Genomic DNA, 12,844 nt, shown 5'->3' with positions numbered 1-12,844 from the left:
TGCTGAATTCAGGCACCCTATGGAAGAGTTACATTATGTGGTGTGTCAGAATAAACTGCTGAAAATTATGTTGCATTTTTTAACCTTTTTTTTTTAATATTTATCTTACTTTTAAACAATGCTCATTTCTGGCACCTACCGATGCCAGAAGCTTCCAAAGTGCTGGGTGTCTACCCCTTGTTTGGATGGTTGGAGCTGCAGGGATCCAGCACATCTAAAGCTGGGCTTTAAAGAGTCCTGTGATAGTGCATTTCAGCTGATTGAAGAGGACTTTCCTTTTCCCCTCCCTTGACAGATATGTTGCTCGGTTGCTTCCTAATTACTTCAGTCAAAATGATTGTTTAGCCTAGATACTCTAAGCTGAGTTTTACTGCCTAGATTGCTTTTTCTGAGGGCTTATGACCCTCAGGGAACCTGAGGGGAAATAGGTAAGAGCTGGGGATGGTTTTTCAGATGCATCCCATTCCCAGAAGAGGGCACGTGGCTAAGCCATCCCCAGTGCACAGCCATAAGGTCAATAGGGTGGCTGATTACAACAAGAAGAGACTCTGTAACAGAGGTGACTGGGCATCATTCCCTACTTCCCTACAGGCTCTTGTTTCCATTAGTGTCCTGCTTTTGTTGGGAGAGCTGTGTAAAGTGCTGCACCCCTGAGTCTGTGTTTTGGAAGCAAGGTGGAAAAATTGCAACACCTCTTAAAAATATTTTTATTCTTTCCAGGTTGACACCAAAGATTGGTTTCCCCTGGAGTGAAATCAGAAACATCTCTTTCAATGACAAGAAGTTTGTTATAAAACCTATTGACAAGAAGGCGCCTGTAAGTATGGATTCTTGGCTGTTGTGTATGATCAACTGCTTGTGCTTCATCTCAAAATACAGACATCTTTGAAGAGAAGTAAACTGCAGATATATTCTAGATGAAAAATGAGTTCATCTAGTAAATAATGACTCATTATTTAGGGTGTGTTTAGAGCTGTTTTTCCGTGCAGTATAAATAAAAGGCTATTGGTGGTATGTAACGTATAGAAAGACATGACTGTTACTACTGCAGCATCTTTTTTTTCCCCTCTCCCCAAAATAGCTAATTTTATACTTAAGTCTGAGATTTCTTCACTGATTTTGCAAGTCTTCTGTGGGTAGCCAGATTATACTCTGAAACTACTTCTCTCCTTGTTTCTTTCGGTGTACTGAAGTTGGTGGATATCTGCTTTCTTAATTAAAAAACAAAATTCATGCAAGTGCTACTGCAAAACTATATGGACACTTGTAGTATCCCTTCTTAATACTCATTGTTCCCTTTCACTCTGCTGAAACTTTGCCAAGGAAAACTAAGAAATTAGAAAGGACCATGATGTATATTGACCTTCTTGAATACTGGGATAAATGGCAAGGATGTGACTTTTGGAAAGAACTTAAATGTAGCTACCTGTCAGTGTTGCTTTTCAATGCTTAAAAATATGTCTTTTCAGAGTTTTAGTGAAGAATTGGCAACTTATTTCAAGCTGTTGAGAACTTTAAGTGGATAACTGGTATAGGTGGATCTCATTCTGTAAGTCTTATGAAACTACTGGAACAGTTGAGAAAGGCCATGGAGCTTGGTTTTGGTTTTCCGTGCTCCCCCTCCCCCTTAGTTCTTGGCCTTGGTGGATAAATATGGCCCTCAGAAATAATAAGCAGCTTGGTTTTGCTAAAGAGTGATGACTCATAAATCTTTTTAACAAAAAAAAAAAAAGTAATTTAAATGATGTGCTGCAGAGCTATTGGTGAAACATCCTTTCCTCCTGATATCAACCTGGCTTTTGTGTGAGTGGTTTTCTTTTTATAAGGCTGTTAGGGTAAATCAACAAAACTCCACACAGATCGGAAGCTCACCTCTGCCAGGGCTGGACTGCTCAATGAAAGAGCCCCTTTGTGATCAGGGACATGTTGCACACAGTACAAAATATTAACCTCTTTTTTATGGATCATGGCTTTCTTTCCACACCCCAACAGTAAATCTGAACATGTTTGAAATGGAAGACTTTCAAGAGGCTGATACAGAAAGATGTTAACATTGAAAACTTCAACTATATTTCCTTCCTTTGTGGTTTCAGTTGTCCTTTTTCCTCTGGGTATTGTGTTTAAAACTCTGTATGGAAGAGAGGAATTTATCTGGACACTCGTTTTGAGCATTCAGGAAGTTGTCTGGACCATTTTGTATGCTTTTCTTGCCTTTGAAAAAGGCAAACACTAAAATGAAATACTCAGTCCACCCTAGATGTGCGATTGGCGTTCCCCTTTAATTTGGAGGAGTCTCCATGTCAGTGTTTAAATGGACATTAATGAGTAGAGTCTTTGCTTGGAATAAGCTTTCTAACTTTTAGGCCTGACTGCCCACATACTTCAATATCTTCAGCATATTATCCTCAAAATAAGAAGCCTCAGTGTTCCCAGTTGTGCAGTGGGAGGCTGGGGATGAGGAAACAAGGGACACACGTGTGTGTTCTCATGTGAACGCTTTGTCCCTTGGTTATAGCATTCAGTGACAAATGCAGCCACCTTCCATGGCTTCAGTGTTTACTTTCATTGAGGCAAATATTGCTTGGAGATGGGACCCATTCTTTGCAATATATACAAACTGTTTGTTTTTAAAATCACTTGTCAGAAACAGGAGAGCAGATGAATTAGCTTACAGCCACAGCTAGCAGTTTCAGGCCTGTGCAGCTCAGAGTGTCTCCAGCAGGATTACTGGGAAGGGGAAGCACAACACACCTTGGCTGGCCGCATCTTTTGCAGTTGGTACGCGAATAAGTCGAGGAAGATATTAAAGAGAACCTGTCTTTATCAGTCAATTCATGCTGAACTTAATAGAGCCTGGAGTGCTTTTCACTGTTTCTAGTGTAACCTCTAGTTTTTCTGGTGGTAGCTACAACTTGTACTTTTGCACTCAGGCCTGTGGTTGATGCTGCCATACCAAAGAGTTACAGCCCTTATATGCCCCATATCAGTTCCACTTCTTGCTAACCATGAGAGTAATTTGAAGGAATGGAAACTCTTCTTCTGGTGGTATTTGGCAATCACCCACTGCCCTTATCACCGCCTGTACAGTACACAAAAACCAGCACAGAAATGCAAAGTCTGTTCATTGTGTAAGCTCAGACTGCACTATAAACAAGAAATAGTCATAGACTCTGAAAAGTAATCAGGCAGGTAAACTGTGTCTCTGTGTATCCCTTTTTTGGCTGGTTTACTTCTGTAAGAGCCAGTCTGACATGGTTCCTGAAAAAGAATGTTTATGAAATAGATGATAAGGAATGTGGGGCTGTTCTCTTTGCAGAACAAGAAACTTCAGAATCCCTCGGGTTTTGGTGCTGCCTGTAACCCAATATTCAATACTAGTGTTCARAAAAGAAAAAAATACTTATTAGATGCTGTTGTAATAGCATAGATCAACTTCATTAAGTAATGCAAAGGAGAGGGAAAGAATAATATTGGAGGGTATTTTTGCATGATGGGGATCTCTCCTTTCTCTGAAATGAGTACAGATGATGCTTTAAATATTGATTCTAGATCAGGAAATCCTACAGTGTTATTTTAATAATCTGTAAAGCATTTTTAGTATCATGCACTGTTTCAGGCAGAAAACCAGGCAAACCTGAAAACTAATAACTGCTTATTCATATGTTGCCTTAGTACTAGGGGTGTGCAAGTTGCCCAGAGGGTTAACTGCCAACCCAGAGTATTCTGTAACAGTTCAAAACTCCAGGATTCTCCCCTAAATTGAGATATTTATGAGGTTGTTCTTTTTCTCTAAAAAGACACTTTCCTAGAAGAGTAACTTATCACTTCTGCATAGACTTGAAATCATAGAATCAGTAAGGTCGGAAGGGACCTCTGGAGATCATCTAGTCCAACCCCCCTGCTCAAGCAGGGTCATCTAGAGCGTGTTAGACAGGGTTGCATCCAGGCAGACCTTGAAGATCTCCAGAGGAGACTGTACAACCTCTCTGGGCAACCTGGTCCAGTGCTCTGTCACTCTCACAGTGAAGAAATTCCTCCTCACGTTCGGGTGGAACTTCCTGTGGATAAAAATGTGGAAATGAGTAACATAAATAACAAATTGCTTTGGCTTCAGATGATACTGGCAGTTCCTGCCACTAAACTTAAATAACCTGTGTATATGTCTCAGTTGCAGTGAAACTGGTGGCAAGATGACCTGTCTCCAGTCAGCTGGTAGAAGAGAAAGTAGAAAAAGAGAAAGAAGAGAAGGCTGTGCCTGAAAGACTGACTATGTGGTTTCTCTGTGTGGTACCTCTCTTCTAGGATTTTGTGTTTTATGCCCCTCGTCTGAGAATAAACAAGAGGATCCTGCAGCTCTGCATGGGCAACCATGAGCTGTATATGCGGCGCAGGAAGCCTGACACCATTGAGGTGCAACAGATGAAAGCACAGGCCCGGGAGGAGAAGCACCAGAAGCAAATGGAAAGGTGAGCGTGGACAGCAGGGATAGGGAGGCAGAGCTGAACGATACAAATTGCTAGGATTCAGCAGACAGCTGTGCCTGCAGGGCAGCAGTAGGTAATGCGGATTTCACTTAGTTCAGGCTGTGAGCCATCCCGCTTTCAGTAAGGCATATTGCCTAACAGCTCTAGCTTACAGGGATGTGACTCAGGGAATCGTGCAGCAGTGTAAGAATTACTGCTCTGGCTCAAATCTGGGTAGTCTGCTGTCCTTTTGGACAGATCAGCTCTCAAAACTGTAGGAAAATGCGCACATAAATGCATAGCGGGCTCTCTCACCTAGTGACGTACACTTAGAGAGGAGTTTTCCTGAGTTGTTTGTTAGGACTTGGCTTATGTGTTGGACCATGAGATAGTTGGGAGGGAGCATGTGCGTACAGTGTGAACTGAGAAAAGAGGGCTGCGAGACCTCTGATAGGCAATGAGAAAGGATTAGCAATTCCTTTTGGACATTTACCACTGTCTCTGGGTTGTTTATGATCAAGGAATCATGCAGCTTTTCCCCTATGTTTGTGACTTGTTATTCTTTGTTCCTTTGATGCTCTTGTTCTTATAGTTCCTTGATTTTTCCCTGAGATAGAAGTAACAAAATAAGTCTCCTCTGCTGCACTTGCTTGCCTCACTGTAGCTTAGCTCTGAGAGTAACCTTGAAGTGTGAAATCTGTTTCTAACAGGCAACAGCTAGAAAATGAAAAGAAGAAGAGGGAGACAATTGAGAGGGAGAAAGAGCAAATGCTGAGGGAGAAGGAGGAGCTGCTGTTGAGGTTACAAGAGTATGAGGTGAAGACTCAGAAAGCAGAGAAAGGTAAAGTATTTGTACTGGCTGACATACACATTATGCTCTACAGAAGGGTTATATGGGTCACTGCCCATGCTTAGCATAACGCTTGTGACACTGGGATCTTTTGGCAAGGCATACTAACAGCTACCTGCATGGACAGACGCATGGTAGTGCAGGCAGGGCAGCTCCCCCCCCCGCCCACGCATACACAGCAAAAACAGACACTCGTTCACACTGCTGAGATCATCCACAATATAAAGCTCATGTAAAATCTGCCAATTTGTTTGGGGGGGGGGGGGAGGAAATGGGAGCAAACTAGCTCCATTCCCCGGTTGCCAAGAGGGGTGAGTAGTGTGGCCTCTTCCAGCAGTGAGCAGCAGCTCATTGGGGCAGAGCTCAGCGCTTAGTAAGAACTCCTAATAAGAAAAATAGTTTGGGAACAGGCTTTTCCGGTTCCGTTTTAGTGCACAGATTGGAGACAGCAACATCAGGTCCTTTTGGTAAACTGTCAGTTAGGGCCAGCAGAATCATGTCAGGTTACAGACTTAATTAAATCTTTTACAAGATAATTGCACTGTAATATGCAGCTGATTATTTCTGAATTCAGTTACTTGATGTATCATGCAATGCTTCCTTGAGGTACATGGTGAGGGAATGTTGCAGGCTGGAGTCAGGTGCTTGTTGTTACCTAAGAGACCATCTGTAGTTCCTTCACTTTGGTCAGACCTGAGGACTAACAACATTGATCCATCTCTTCCCAGAGCTCTCAGATCAGATCCAAAGAGCTGTTCAGCTGGAGGAGGAGAGGAGACGAGCCCAGATGGAAGCAGAACGTTTGGAAGCTGATCGTTTGGCTGCTCTCCAAGCCAAGGAAGAGCTGGAGAGACAAGCTATTGACCAGATAAAGAGCCAGGAACAGCTGGTAAGACTCAGTCATTTTGAGGCTAAGATATACAGGGTCATTACTATGCCCTCTGAATAAGGCAAAGCCAGGAAACTAGTGCAATAAAGTACTATGTGGTAACATCATTCTAGGACTGGTTTCTGTCACAAGCAATCTGCTTTTCATTCTTAATTTCCTGTTTAGTCTTTATAATAGTGGAGTGTAACAGTCAGCTCTTGCCTTGGTCAAAATTATTATTATCCTTTTTTTTTTTAAGAGTCCTTATAAATCCAGTTTTGCTATTCAACAGGCTACGGAGCTCGCAGAGTATACAGCTAAGATTGCCCTTCTTGAAGAGGCAAGGAAGCGTAAAGAGAGTGAGGTTGAAGAGTGGCAACTCAGAGTGAGTATCTTCAGTTTACAAAGTTGTTCTGGAGTTCTGCATTTGAGCCTACCATGGTGTTTAACCTGATATAACTTTTCTGAACATGTAGAGAGAAACATCCTTATACCAGCAGAGAAGGGTAGAGTTATGTAATGAATTTGCAGGATGTCTGCAGAACAGCTTTCTTCCAACAAACCTGACCTTTAGTCAAAATTCAAAATGGAAGCTGATATAAAAACCTGAAAATGTGATCACTATCTTGGAGCCACGGAGAGGGAAAAGGGGTACATGTATAAATGGTGCATTCACTCCATGATGCAATGTCTGAAAACATGGCATCAATGAAGAGAAAATGCTGCAAGTGTGGCCACGCTATAGAGAAGTCGTGAGTGTGTGTGCTGCTGTCAGTGACTTGCTCTACCCAGCTCTGGAGAGGTGAATAATTTGATGCAGTAAAACCATGAATAATCCTGCAAGACTGAGTGCCTGGTGCTCCCAGTGTCCTGTCACTAGCGCTGCAGACTGAATAGGAGGGTAGAATCATCGGACAAGCAAGGAACTTGACTTGCTAAGATGTAATTTCATTCCAAATACCAACTCAGGAAAAGTTCTTGCTCTGTTGAACCTGTATTTACAACATACAGCTATTCAAATGGAGAACAGGATGAAGATCAGTAACTTCCTACAAAACTACTGATAGATTATGTTTTATTGGAGGAAGATTGTTTGCTTAGATCCCCTGCATGTTACACAGTGGGTGATACCACTATCACCAGGAAAAAACTTAGGTATGCATAAGAATGTAATGAAATACAGTCTCTGTCAGCTAGAGAGACTGAATTTCTTGTTCTGTACTTTTGATTTCAGAAGGCAGAACTCAGAATATAAGTAAATAAGTGTCACAGTATTCATTAAGCTATTTTAGGCCAGAAATGCATTAATTTTTTTTCCCCCAAAGGCTAAGGAAGCCCAGGATGATCTGGTAAAGACAAAGGAGGAGCTACACTTGGTAATGACTGCTCCACCTCCACCACCGCCACCCATCTATGAGCCTGTGAGCTACCATGTCCATGATAATTTACAAGATGAAGGCTCTGAGTACTCTGCCTACAGTGCAGAGTTCTCCAGTGAGGGGATCAGGGATGACCGCAACGAGGAGAAACGTATTACTGAGGCAGAGAAGAATGAACGTGTACAGAGGCAATTGAGGGTAAGAAAGTATTTGGAGAGGAGGGGAAGTAATAAAGCAAATTGTTCCTGGAAAATGGGTTATTTAACCACTTGGTTAACACACACAGCATGATTGATAGTTTCTCTTCCTTTTCAGTTTTTGTAGGGCAGTCTGAATCAATGGCAAAGCACAGAAAGATTATTCTCATTGTTCAGACTTAAGCATGATGAATGTTAAGTTTCTGGTACCTCAGTGCTTACAGGCAGCCAACACTGGACAGATAGTGACATCGATACAGTAGCCTAAGGACTGTCAAAGCTCACCGTAAGCACTGCTGTCATGAGTTGCAAAGCTTCTCATGTATAATTTGTACTTAAGATCCTTTGTCCTTAATATTGCAGACGCTGACAGATGAGCTGGCCCAGGCTAGAGATGAAAACAAGAGGACCCACAATGATATTATCCACTCAGAGAACATGCGACAGGGACGTGACAAGTACAAGACACTGCGGCAGATCCGGCAAGGCAACACCAAGCAGAGAATTGATGAGTTTGAGGCAATGTAATGATTCTTACAGCAAGGCAGGACTGTGGGAAAGGCAGATCTTAATGCTGTGTTCTTGTTTGGGGGGGCATTTTTTTTGTTTGTTCATGTCTTTTATTTTTCTTGAGGAGGGGTATGACATATTTATCAAATGTTCTCTAAATCCAGAAGTGTTTTGAATCTCCCCTTTATCCTTTACCATCTACTAAATTGGGTATGGTTAAAAAGTTGTCATTCCACTGATCCTGGTAACCCTTGCTTAGTGCCAAAAGGCCTTATGTTGCATCGCTCTTTAAGCAAGGCAAAGTCTAATAGGCTGTGCTTCTAGTTGAAGATACCTGTCCTGTGGCAGATGCTGGATTCAGCCTGGTCTAAAAATAAGCAAGTGCGGATGAATTTTGTGCCATATGTCTTTGTACTTTTTTTTTTTAGTTACAGTGTGAAGTCTAAGTATTGAGAAGACAGAATGTAGAACTTGGGATCTGCAAGCACCTCTGTGTGTATGTGTGTGTGCGCGCGCGTGTGTGTATGTATACACTGTCTTTCATTTTGGGATTTTTTTTTCTCTCCCTCCTTCCCCCCCCCCAAAAAAAAAAAAAAAAAAAAAAGAGAGAGAGAGAGAGAGAGAACTGACAACACCTGAGAAGTAGTTCACTTAGAAGTGAGGCTATTTGGTTGCTCCTTTGAATTGGAGAGATGCTGCAGTGATGGCTCAGAAATGTGGCACAGGAATACTCCAATACCCTCCTTGCACAACAACTAGGCAAATACTTTGTTGGAATCTAATACACTACAGTGTTTACATTCCAGCTTCATTACTGATCAGTTGTAGTGTAGTATTTAAATATATATATATATATCTATGAACAGGCAATACATGGATTGTAATACTAGTTTAAAAGGGAAAAAAAGTTTTACTCTGTATATTTTGTTACTTTTCAGATTTTTACAGATGCAAGTCTTACTAAATGCCTAAACAACACCATAGTCTGCACTACAAAAGCAGTGTAACTGATTATTTGCTATAAAGCATTATTTGTAAAGATCATTTTTGTACTTTATGAAATTGATATGTACACATGATCCAATATATACAATATTACTGCACCTATTTTTCTAACAAATTTTCTAATTTTTTTTAACTGTTTGATTTAAAGTTTCAGACTCCAAAGATGAAGGGACTGTTTGTTTATATCACAGTTGTATTCTCTCTATTAGAGAGCATTTCTGTGATCACTCCTTCCCCACTAATATCCCCCTTTCTTTGAAAATCTGTTAGAAAGTGAGATACAGTATGTTGTCAGCTCTTCCATTTACAACATCTATGCTGCTTTGTACTCGAGTTGAATCTTACTGTGTTTTTTTATTATTATTTGCAGCAGCAAGTATCTAAATAAAAGATCTGCAAGGTAACAAAGGACTTGGAGTTGAGTGTTTCTTGTATAGGGTGTTTTTTGTGTAAGGTGTGCTGCTGTTTCAGTTCCTGAATTTAGCATATCATAGAATCATATGAATCTGCGTACAACTCTTATGTCCTTAAGAAAAGCCATATTGACCTGGAAAGTAAGTAAAGGCCAATGCTTGTTATAACAATTATTGTGACAGTCTTCACCTCAGTCTCAGAGAAAAGGTAAAACCACAGTAGTAGTTACAGCTGAATATGCAAAGCTTCTGCTGACTGTAACACTATTTTATTTGTCTGAATCGACACGTTGGGCCTTCAGCTGACATTTTCACCAGTTCACATGAATAAGTAAGTTCAGCTAACTCTCATTCTGCTCTGTATACTGTATGGACCAGTCAGACATGCTGGTTATTGGTTCAGTCCAACAGGGAACCTTGGATTTTTACCTGGCAGCTGTTTAAAACAGGGAACTTCCTACAGTGGTATTAATTCTTTAACTGAGGTTCCCACACTCCTCTTAGTGAGGGAGAATGCATATGTTTAACCATTTTAAGGATGCTGATACTGCATATATTTGAAACAGGTGTGGTCATATGGACCAAAGCTTTTTAGGGTAATGTGAAGCAGTACCAGTGAAGCAGTATTGTAAACACTTCTGAAGCACAGAGAGGTGTTGACATCCTTTCCCAGCCAGCAGTTAAAGATGACCTAGCTTGTGTTTCTCTCTGGTTGTACATGATACAAGAAGATCAGAGTCAAAGCCCCTAATCCCCTTCAGGAAACAGGCTCAGGAAGTTGTCATCTCTAAGAAGTATTCCCATCTTTGATTAGAATTACATATTAACTAAAATAATAATTACACATCTGTACACAGAAATAGAAAGCTGCATATCATCTGGCTACAACTGCCTTGCTAGCATGATGCATTTCAGATTGGACTTGTCACTCCTGAAGAAATAATACTTACTTTATACTGAATCTAGAGACGCAGGCAAAAAAACTTTACCTTTTGGAGGATTAATTAAAACCTTCACAATATCACACCCCTTTAAGCAGGTAACTCTATTCCCCAAAGCCAGAGCAGGTGCTGCTGTAGAATACCTTTCACTAGAATGTATATGCCACTTGAATTCATATTTTTAATACATCAGACACTGAGAAGGAAAAATTATTGTGCTGTAACCTCACTTATGATTTAAAGTTTTCCTTATTTGAATGCAGTACAAGTGCGATGTCCATCCATGTATTTGGGCTGCTGAGCACTTCCTGCCACTGAAGCACTGCCTGAGAATCAGGGTCTGTAAAGCCAAATGAGTCCTCTGCAAGAAAGCAAAACGAACGATCACAAGGTTACTCTTCATTTGGCCTTACCCCAAAGACTTTTCTAGGTCCAGCTCTGCACAACTTCTGCCCCAAATGACCAAGTAATAATTAAAAAAAACTTCTATAGCAATTTAAATTGGTCTGTAGCTCCTTTGCTGTAATAAATTGCACTTACTTGCACATTTGAAGCATAATTTATAATCACATTAAACTAGGATCAGTCTATAGCAAAAATAAACTTCTTGGTTTTGTACTGTTAAAAGCAGAGGAACAAATGTGCATTCTAGAAATAATAGCAAAATGTTACTAAACTTTCTCCTTCAGGTCTTCTCCAGAGACTTGAACCCATGACAGGGCTTAGGTCTTGGATAACCATCTTCACTTAGAAGCATGTAGGCCCTTTTCTAACAGAAAGAAAAAGCCTGGCTAGGAAAACCATGCGAAGTTCGCGAGGACACCTGCAGAGCATTCAGTGATCAGTAGTGGTAATATTCCTCTAAAATGAATGTAGATGCCAAAGCAAGGTGCCTAACCCTCCGTCTTCATGAGCCTTTTACCTCCAACACTGAACTTACTTACTTAAAGCCGTTACTACTTGGGAAGAAAAGGATGAGAAACTCTACCACGCAGTATTTCAGTGACAATATTTTTCTGCTCTACTACTAGCTAAACACAGCCTGTTTAGTGAGCAGAAGGTAGATGATACACTAAGCAATTTCTCAGCCACTTTCCTACATTGCAACAGAGCCCAGACATGCTACAGTCCCTTTAAGGCTCCCGAGGAAGCTTCTCTTTCTCTATGTCCCATTGACTGCACTGATTTATGGATGTTAATAAGCACAGCTATCTGAAAGTTTATAAACAAAATGTATATATAGAGAGAGATCTATGCATGAGTTGATGCCACCCACCTTTTCTATATCTGTCTTCTGCATAGCCAGGCTCTGAGCCTAAAATCTACCATGTTAGCAAATCCCTTTGCCTGAAAATTCCCACTGACTACCTTGAGCTTCTACATAGGCCTAAACTAAAACACATGCACACGTCAGCTGGATCAAAGCTCGAGACTGCAAGATGCTTAGGACAGGGGCTGGGCTAGGGGAGGGTGATGGTGAGGGGAAGGTCTCTCTCCTCCTCTCCCTCTCCTTCCCTGTCTTCCTCTCCCTCTTTCTCTCTCTCCCTCCACACACAGACATATATATTTATATATATAAAAAAATTAAAAAAAAATAAACATATACAAAAGCACATGACACTAACTGTGTAAACAGTATTTTAAAATGTAAAATAGCCTTGATCCCACTTAACCCTCAATTTTCAGTGATAAAGAACTTACTTGCACCAAGAGTGGCTCCTCCTAAGAATCGATCACTTGAGCCAAAAGATGCCTGGTCCCAGACGGTCAAGTGTAGACATGACTGCTGCAGCTGAGCTGGGCTGACACCATCAAAGACAAACAAGTGTTTCCATTGAGGACAGGCTTCTTTCTTCAGGACAGGAGACTTTTGCTTTACCTCTGCTTGGTCCGGAAGGATAAGACAGCTTCCCAAAAACAAGTAGAGTACATCAAAGTCACCAATCCAAGCTGTACATCACTCGGTCAGAAAACAAAATATTTGTGCTAACCAGCTAGGGCCCTTTGGTTTGCCTTAAATAGCAAAAAAGTTCAACTTAAGTGCTAGGTATGGGGCTATGATATTATTTTGGTTCTTTTGGACTTGCTTCTCCTTCTGTGTGCCTTCAGCGTGGGCATAGGTAACCTCTACTTTTCTTCTGTTGTCAGTGACCGCTAAGGTAGTCCTTGCTCCCCATTCTGTTATGCCTCAAGCCTCCCTGTTCAGTAGATGAAATGA

General features: G+C 41.1%; 2 protein-coding genes across 2 annotated transcripts in view; one reads left to right on the top strand and one right to left on the bottom strand.

Annotated features, from left to right (window-relative positions):
* The window catches only part of EZR (ezrin), a 40,333-nt gene extending 30,653 nt beyond the window's left edge, over positions 1-9,680 (top strand). Inside the window, exons 7-13 of the mRNA XM_085298012.1 lie at positions 721-817; positions 4,303-4,466; positions 5,174-5,304; positions 6,042-6,202; positions 6,474-6,566; positions 7,507-7,758; positions 8,121-9,680. Coding sequence (XP_085154138.1) covers positions 721-817; positions 4,303-4,466; positions 5,174-5,304; positions 6,042-6,202; positions 6,474-6,566; positions 7,507-7,758; positions 8,121-8,285 — 1,063 coding nt within the window. The 3' untranslated portion in view covers positions 8,286-9,680. The remainder of the gene's footprint in view (positions 1-720; positions 818-4,302; positions 4,467-5,173; positions 5,305-6,041; positions 6,203-6,473; positions 6,567-7,506; positions 7,759-8,120) is intronic.
* Positions 9,681-10,532: 852 nt separating this feature from the next.
* The window catches only part of SYTL3 (synaptotagmin like 3), a 30,069-nt gene continuing 27,757 nt past the window's right edge, over positions 10,533-12,844 (bottom strand). Inside the window, exons 14-15 of the mRNA XM_085298013.1 lie at positions 12,328-12,533; positions 10,533-10,987 (exon numbers count right to left, since the gene is read on the bottom strand). Of these exons, the coding sequence (XP_085154139.1) occupies positions 10,857-10,987; positions 12,328-12,533 (337 nt within the window). The 3' untranslated portion in view covers positions 10,533-10,856. The remainder of the gene's footprint in view (positions 10,988-12,327; positions 12,534-12,844) is intronic.

This window comes from Rhea americana, unplaced genomic scaffold (genome assembly GCF_003343005.1).
Source record: "Rhea americana isolate MKP2758 unplaced genomic scaffold, rheAme1 scaffold_134, whole genome shotgun sequence".
NCBI classification, from domain to species: Eukaryota; Metazoa; Chordata; class Aves; order Rheiformes; family Rheidae; genus Rhea; species Rhea americana.
The sequence above is the reverse complement of the archived record's forward strand: the minus strand, read 5'-3'. Positions and strand labels throughout refer to the sequence as shown.